This window comes from Periplaneta americana, chromosome 1 (assembly GCF_040183065.1).
Source record: "Periplaneta americana isolate PAMFEO1 chromosome 1, P.americana_PAMFEO1_priV1, whole genome shotgun sequence".
Lineage (NCBI taxonomy): Eukaryota > Metazoa > Arthropoda > Insecta > Blattodea > Blattidae > Periplaneta > Periplaneta americana.
This window is the reverse complement of record NC_091117.1, coordinates 79,885,779-79,895,020: the sequence shown is the minus strand read 5'-3', so window position 1 is coordinate 79,895,020 and position 9,242 is coordinate 79,885,779. Positions and strand designations below refer to the sequence as shown.

The window sequence follows — 9,242 nt, the reverse complement described above, 5'->3', positions numbered from 1 at the left end:
ACCTATTCTTTCCCGGACTAGTGTGAGGTTCATTCGGTTGTTATTCAATATTATTTTTAATTCTCTTCACGGAACTAATACTTTTGCCAGAGTATTTAGCCTCTCTCTCATATTCCTTATCAAGAGGTTCCAGCAAATATTTGTTTAATTTTTCCTCCTCGCAACGCATAATTTTATTATATTTGCGATAATTTCTCTTTCTCGGCTATGGATAACAGCGTTACTTTTTCTCCGCGGTGGTGTGAATTCACCATAATTATTACCCTGTGGTTGCTGCTCCATGTTAACACTACTGGTACGCAGTGAAGGAAATAGTTCTATGTTTCTTGACAAGAGATTATGCTGCGGAGCATGCGCAAACAACTCAGTTGGCTCCACCCGCGTTACTCGCTTCCTTCCCTCTGCCCCTCTGTCCCCGCTCAGAAGGTTCAAGATAACTTGCAATTACAGTACAACTACAAAACTTGCTTTAAAATGTAATATAAATGTTTTTTTTTTTTTTTTTTTTTTTTTTTCCACACAGGAGTGATTTTGTTTTTGCCACATCTGATAGATGTTATTGGATGTAAATGTAATTATTATAAACGGAGAACACAATCTGTCGCCTTCCATACAAGATAAAACATGTCGGTGAGTTGACCTTGTACTGTGCTTCTATTTATTACGATCGTATACGACCGATCGTATCTCACTCGAGGGTGCGACACTCGACCGAGTTCAAGCGAGCGATTTAACTCCAATGCAGCACTCTGATACAGAACAACCGGTAATATAACTGTTTTATATATTCTAACTTTTAGATTTTTTGACAGCAGACTAGATGACAAAAGTTTCTCAACCGAAAAAAAACACGCATTTCCCATATTTATCCTGCGTTTAATTTCCTCCTTAGTGTCATTTACATTTGTTACTGATGCTCCAAGATATTTGAATTGTTCCACCTCTTCGAAGGATAAATCTCCTATTTGTATGTTTCCATTTCGTACAATAATCTGGTCACGAGACATCATCATATACTTTGTCTTTTCGGGATTTACTTCCAAACCTATCGCTTTACTTGCTTCAAGTAAAATTTCCGTGTTTTCCCTAATCGTTTATGGATTTTCTCCTAACATATTCACGTCATCCGCATAGACAAGAAGCTGATGTAACCCATTCAATTCCAAACCCTCTCTGTTATCCTGAACTTGCCTAATGGCAAAGTTAAAAAGTAAATGTGATAGTGCATCTCCTTGCCTTAGCTCGCAGTGAATTGGACAAGCATAAGATAGAACCTGGCCTATACGGACTCTGCTGTAAGTTTCACTGAGACACATTTTAATTAATCGAACTAGTTTCTTGGGAAATATTACATGAAACTTCTCTCTTAACCGAGTCATATGCCTTTTTGAAATCTATGAATAACTATAACACTCACTATACTCGTACATGCGTATGTAGTTTCTAGAGTTGCTTTTGTATATATTTAATAAGCTATGTGGGCAGCCGGGTAGCTTAATTGGTAAAACAACTGACTATGGACTGCAATGTCCCGGGTTCAATTCCGGGTACTGGCGACATATTATAGAATTATTATTATTATTATTATTATTATTATTATTATTATTGTAGCTATTCAGAAATGTAGTAATGCACATATCCATATCATTCAGTTATGACTTTTTTTTTTGTACATTTTCTGTTTTTATCCGGTATGGATGAGTCGGTATGGTTGCTATCAGCTACTTTCATTTCTCTTCTGATTTTTTAAGAACGATTCCTATTTTGAATAACTTCGAGGGAAAAATTGTTCCGGAGCCGGGTATCGAACCCGGGACCTTTGGTTTAACGTACCAACTCTCTACCACTGAGATACCCGGGTAGCTCAGTGGTAGAGAGTTGGTACGTTAAACCAAAGGTCCCGGGTTCGATACCCGGCTCCGGAACAATTTTTCCCTCGAAATTATTCAAATCAACTTTACAGGGAGTTATACCTGAAATCTTGATTTGCACGATTCCTATTTTCCTATTGCTTTTGCAGCTCTAGTTGCTTAACATAGTGGTAAATCAAATGAATCATTGTCCTTCTCAGCATCGAAGAACTCAATTACCTTGGCAACAATATTTCTTCCTTCACTATCTACAAATTTATTCTTGCCAGTTTAATAAATAGCGTAGCTACGTAAACTCAGGAACCTTTATACACACACGGACACAACAAAACTCACAATCAGCTAGAATGAAATCGGCAAATGCACCAGTAAGTCCACTCACAGTTTGTAAAACCTGCTAACAAAAATATTAAGAGGTTCACTAAACTCCGTTTCTAGAATCTTTACTCATTTTGGTGAAGCCAATGAGAAGCGAATGGGCGGAGCCTATCAGTCAGGGAGTATGTTGCGGACTGCATCGGCTCGCGGCCTCTAAGGGGTAAGAAACGCTGGTCCTGACTGTAACCAACATATCTATATTACACATTTCTGGGGCATAACCCGTTATGCCTGTATTTACTAACAGAACCGTTCTGACTAATGAAGGATTCAAGTTTATTCAGCTATTGGATGCAATAATTAATTTGTTATAAATGAATACTTCAAAATTGTATGTTACATCCTTTTTCCGGGAAGGTTTTCAATTTGTTTAGATATGCACGTGAACTCAAGAGTTGTACATTCAGGATCTTACGAGTAAGACATGTGCAGCGAGTTCAAATAACAATATTCCCCTGGCAGTGAGGAGGAGGAATTATGATTATTATATTTCTCGCAGTTGTAGCTCACTAATGGTTAACACTTATTTTTTTCTATATCTGTCCTTTACTATTCTGCTATATGTCTCTAAGGCAATCTCCCTTCTTTCGTTTTCCCCCAACTCTAATCGTCGCTTGCCTCCGTCGTCCTAACGTTTTGGGATTCTTGACTTTGATCTAATATTCCGTCTGGGCTAATCGCCTTAGTAGGAGATCAAATGGGAATACTATTCGAAGGTGACTAAGTGACTCGTTAGCGTCGTTTGGTTTATTTCCGGTCTTTTTTCTAAATTATAAATTAATTCTTGTTATTCGCTCATTCCTGCTCCGACTCTTTATTCTCATTATAGACTAAGGCATTGTAATCGTGTTGTTTTTTTATTCAATTTCCTTTGTGAACTTAATACTGTTATTAGTATTTATTGCAGGGTGCACGATTCCATAGTTACATCTTGTTTAAGTGCTTCAATACAGCTAGTTTATATATCGTTACTTTGGCTACATTGCATGATATTCATTAATTTGCTGGTATTGCACGATTGACTCACTGTTATTGGTAGTGATATCCATTTAATCCCCTGTATGTAGCCTATAGATTCAATATTGCACCGAACACAATCACATGCATATCAAAGGATTTGATGGCTGTAGAGGAAGACGTGGTGAGGCGGATGGTGTGGCCAGGAGATATAAACGGCATGCAACTCATTTCATAACGGGTGTACAAAAATCTTAATAGGCCTGACGTTCGTAAGGATATTTCATGTCCCGTCCGATAAAAACCTGTACCTCTAATAATAATAATAATAATAATAATAATAATAATAATAATAATAATAATAATAATTTCGAGGGAAAAATTGTTCCGGAGCCGGGTATCGAACCCGGGACTTTTGGGGTTCGATACCCGGCTCCGGAACACTTTTTCCCTCGAAATTATTCAAATCAACTTTACAGGGAGTTATACCTGAAATCTTGATTTGAATAATAATAATAATAATAATAATAATAATAATAATAAAAATAATAATAATAATAATAATATTATTATTATTATTATTATTATTATTAACAGTAGCGTTTCACACTCGCATTCAGGAAGTTCCGGGTTCAAACCCCGTGTCTGGCTAATCTGACTGGGGTTTTTCATGGTTTCCCTCAGTCACAAAAGCAAATGCCGGATTGTAAATTTACATACGATGACTCATCACCGTCTCAGTCACTAATATCATAAACATTAATCAAAATCTAAAATCAGTTACAGGAACACAAGCCATCTATAACACACGATAGAAACGAGAACTGAGCAATAGTAACAACGGCCTTCTGGTATACCCACAGATCCTAAAATAAGAGATTTACCCACAAATATTAAGTAAGTAGACTTAACAAAGAAATAATAACTGGCCATTCTATTTCCGTTGTCTCCTGGCTTAGTTACCTTATGAATGATTGCCTTATTGGTGCTACTTATTGCTTGCATGTTTATCTGCTGATTCGGAGCTGCGCTCGGGCGTAGGTTCGATTCCCTATTCGATTGGTTACATGGTTGGGTTTTTTCCGAGGTATGGCGAATCCTCAGTCTCATCTCGCCGATAACACCAATATTGACGCTAAAGAACCTAATTGCTGATATAGCGTCGTTAAATAACCAACTTATAATAATAATACTAATAATAATAATAATAATAATAATAATCTATACTAATAATAAATCTGTAGCCGAAATTTTTGTAGTAATTTTCGATTTTCCAAAAATAATTGGTCCTAACATATATAATTAACCACCCTGAAACCGAAAATCGCTTTTTTGAAATTTTTGTTTGTATGTCTGTCTGTCTGTCTGTCTGTATGTTTGTTACCTTTTCACGCTATAATGGCTGAACGGATTTCGATGAAAATTGGAATATAAATTAAGTTCGTTGTAACTTAGATTTTAGGCTATATGGCATTCAAAATACATTATTTAAAAGGGGAGTTATAAGGGAGCCTGAATTAGATAAATCGAAATATCTCGCTTATTATTGATTTTTGTGAAAAATGTTACATAACAAAAGTTTCTTTAAAAATAATTTTCGATAAGTTTTATTCCTCGAAAAATTTTGATAGGACTGATATTTAATGAGATAAATGAGTTTTAAAATTAAAAAACTGCCATCTAAGGCCGTGTAATGAATTAAAAAACAAATGACTTCGTCTATAAGGGGCCTTGGACACAACAATCGAAAGCTATGAAAGATAGCCTACAAAGAATGTTTCTGTGTTTGTATGAAGTAATATCGGAAGCTAAATTAACCGATTTGTGTAATTAATTATTATTTCACCATTGGAAAGTGTAGTTTCTCTAGATGGACATAATGCTATAATGTTATTACAGTAACTTCTGATATAATATAATATAATATAATATAATATAATATAATATAATATAATATAATATAATATAATATCTATACTAATAATAAATCTGTAGCCGAAATTTTTCTGGTAATTTTCGATTTTCCAAAAATAATTGGTCCTAACATATATAATTAACCACCCTGAAACCGAAAATCGCTTTTTTGACATTTTTGTTTGTATGTCTGTCTGTCTGTCTGTATGTTTGTTACCTTTTCACGCGATAATGGCTGAACGGATTTCGATGAAAATTGGAATATACATTAAGTTAGTTGTAACTTAGATTTTAGGCTATATGGCATTCAAAATACATTATTTAAAAGGGGGGTTATAAGGGGGCCTGAATTAAATAAATCGAAATATCTCGCTTATTATTGATTTTTGTGAAAAATGTTACATAACAAAAGTTTCTTTAAAAACAATTTTCGATAAGTTTTATTCCGCGAACAATTTTGATAGGACTGATATTTAATGAGATAAATGAGTTTTAAAATTAAAATAACTGCCATCTAAGGCCGTGTAATGAATTAAAAAACAAATGACTTCGTCTATAAGGGGCCTTGGACACAACAATCGAAAGCTATGAAAGATAGCCTATAGACAATGTTTCTGTGTTTTATGAAGTAATATCGGAAGCTAAATTAACCGATTTGTATAATTAATTATTATTTCATCATTGGAAGTGTAGTTTCTTTGGATGATCATAATGCTATAATGTTATTACAGTAACTTGTGAGTGAATTGAGGACAGGTAACATTAAAATAGCTTCTTATGCACAGAAAACTTGATAGGTTATTCTGTATATTCATTTCCTGTATTCCTGAAAATAATATTTATGAACATATTCATTTCTATCTCAGAGAATTAACGAACAACGAGAGTGTATTGATTTAGTATGCAGTAATACTACGTTAGCTTAGCAATCCATTATTTTATAATTCAGATTTTAACTATGCTCAATTGAATCGTGTTAAAATACATAAAATATATATGCAATAAATGCAATGCAAAAAAATTGGGTAATGAGCCAAGCAGATTATGTTGCGCTGTTGTAAAAGCTGTTCCTCCTGAGATTCAAGAGCTCCCACAACAAATTAAAAACTTTCTAATTCGAGTACATCCGTTATCAACACACTTTTTACATAATATAATATAATATAAACATAATAATAAATCTGTAGCCAAAATTATTGTTAATTTTCGCTTTTCCAAAAATAATTGGTAATAACGGAATTGTCATTGCACCAAACGAGTGGTCTCTGGATCAAAATGATCGCATTTTAATATTTTAAATACAATTTAAATTAAGTAACATATTAAACGATTTATCCTTCTATCAAACACGAATGTTCCCTGGATCAAATGTCCTATTTTAATTATGTAATTACTTTATATTTATTTCTAACGGGTGCATTGGAGCGCAAGGGTACGGCTAGTAATATAATATAATATAATATAATATAATATAATATAATATAATATAATATAATATAATATAATATAATTTAAGTTATTTGAAGGGTTCAGAACCATAATGGGCCAAGCGCCATTTACTGAATACGTAGAAAATAAGGGTTAAAATTAAGTTATTACCATAATTCAATGGAAACCTATAACAAGTAAAATAAAATATACACATTAAATCTAAATAATGTCAATCTTCATTAAACTATGGTTGCATGTAATAAAAATTAAGAAACATGTTAAAGGAATTGTCATTGCACCAAATGAGTGTCTCTGGACCAAAATGATCGCATTTTAATTATTTGGATGCAATTTAAATTAAGTAACATATTAAACGATTTATCCTTCTATCAAACACGAATGTTCCCTGGATCAAATGTCCTATTATAATTATGTAATTACTTTATATTTATTTCTAACGGGTGCAGCGGAGCGCACGGGTACGGCTAGTAATAATAATAAAGGAAGAAGAAGAAATGAAGGTGTGCTGGAAAGAGTGGGTGAAGAAAAAATTATGCTGAAACTGATCAGAAAGAGAAAAAGGAATTGGTTGGGTCAGTGGCTGAGAAGAAACTGTGTACTGAAGGATGAACTGGAAGGAATGGTGAACGCTAGAAGAGTTCGGAGCAGAAGATATCAGATGATAGACAACATTAAGATATAATTATGTATCATCTGCGGAGACTAAGGAGAACGTAGAAAATAAGGAAGATTGGAGAATGGTGGGTTTGCAGTGAAAGATGTGCCCTTGGGTGCAAAACTATGAATAATAATAATAATAATAATAATAATAATAATAATAATAATAATAATAATAATAATAATAAAAACTCAATGACCACATCAGAAAATGTGTATTGTAATGCAAGAAAATCTTCACTACACTTCCTCAAGTTTACGACACCAAACTGAAAATGTACTTACGGGTAAAAAAGCTGACTGCATACATTTATGAAATACAGCATTATGTATCTTATATTTCACCAGTACAAGACTCAACGACCGTTTTCTCTAATAAGATTTCATCATTTCATTTCGTCCTTACTGCAACTCACACGAAGTTCTGGCTGAGCTGGTGATTCCAGTGCAGTCAAGTGTGATGTGTAATTTTCTCCACGATTACTTGTCCAGGTGGAATGGGGTTGGGCTTGTTCCTGGCAATTTGCTGAAACTGCCCTTTATACATCTCCAGCAGTGAGTACTCAGCAAAACTGACTCCGAACTCCTCGCACGTTTTCTGCAGTGCCGGGTATATGAGGGGCAGACGACTGTGATCCACTGCGGGGAACAGGTGGTGCAGGCCGTGATAGCCGAAGTTGGTGAGCGCAGCGAACAACGAGCTGTTGACGGCCGGACGCTCCCTCACAGTGTCCAACTGGGCAAGCCCCCAGTCCCGGTCCGCTCTGAAACAAATACGCGTCGATCTAGTAGTTCAAGAATTCCTATAACATTACTGAAAAAATACAAATGCTGAATACTTTTATCTGTCTCGGCAATTAGATAAATAAGTTCCCCTAATATAAAAACAAGAACGGGTTACATCAGCTTATTGTCTATGCGGATGACGTGAATATGTTGGGAGAAAATCCACAAACGATGAGGGAAAACACTGGAATTTTACTTGAAGCAAGTAAAGCGATATGTTTGGAAGTAAATCCCGAAAAGACAAAGTATATGATTATGTCTCGTGGCCAGAATATTGTACCAAATGGAAACATAAAAATTGGAGATTTATCCTTCGAAGAGGTGGAAAAATTAAAATATCTTGGAGCAACAGTAACAAACATAAATGATATGCGGGAGGAAATTAAACACAGAATAAATATGGGAAATGCGTGTTATTATTCCGTTGAGGAGCTTTCGTCATCTAGTTTGCTGTCAAAAAATCTGAAAGTTAGAATTTATAAAACAGTTATATTACAAGTTGCTCTGTATGGTTGTGAAACTTGGACTGTCACTTCGAGAGAGAAACAGAGATTAAGGGTGTTTGACAATAAGGTTCTTAGGAAAATATTTGGGCTAAGACGGATGAAGTTACAGGAGAATGGAGAAAGTTACACAACGCAGAACTGCACGCATTGTATTCTTCACTGACATAATTAGGATCATTAAATCCAGACGTTTGAGATGGGCACGGCATGTAGCACGTATGGGCGGATCCAGAAATGCATATAGAGTGTTAGTTGGGAGACCGGAGAGAAAAAGACCTTTGGGGAGGCCGAGACGTAGATGGGAGAATATTAAAATGGATTTGAGGGAGGTGGGATATGATGATAGAGTGGATTAATCTTGCACAGGATAGGGACCGATGGCGGGCTTATGTGAGGGCGGCAATGAACCTACGGATTCCTTAAAAGCCATTTGTAAGTAGGTAATATAAAAACAAGATCACTGTAAGAAAGTCGCCTAAATAAATATTCGTACATTGTATTTTAAAATAACTATTAACTTTAGTCCCCTGCGGTGGCTAAGTGGTCAGACCTTCAGCCTATGTGACAGGGTTCGAGTCCCGGTCATTGAAAAATCTAATGAAAAATCCAGTGACACTTGTGGCGGACAAGGTTACAGTTGAGTTTTACTCGAGGTTCTCCCGTTTCTTCATATTAGGCATCTACATCATTTCGTCAACCTCTCTCCATTTCGTCATTCCAT

At 35.1% G+C, this 9,242-nt stretch overlaps 1 protein-coding gene across 2 annotated transcripts in view; it reads right to left on the bottom strand.

The window, feature by feature from the left end:
• Nucleotides 1–7,425: 7,425 nt before the first annotated feature.
• LOC138697306 (cytochrome b5-related protein-like) overlaps nt 7,426–9,242 on the bottom strand; it is a 121,116-nt gene continuing 119,299 nt past the window's right edge. For both annotated transcript variants that reach the window (XM_069822772.1, XM_069822773.1), the window contains exon 7: nt 7,426–7,993. In XM_069822772.1, the coding sequence (XP_069678873.1) occupies nt 7,681–7,993 (313 nt within the window). In that variant the 3' untranslated portion in view covers nt 7,426–7,680. The remainder of the gene's footprint in view (nt 7,994–9,242) is intronic.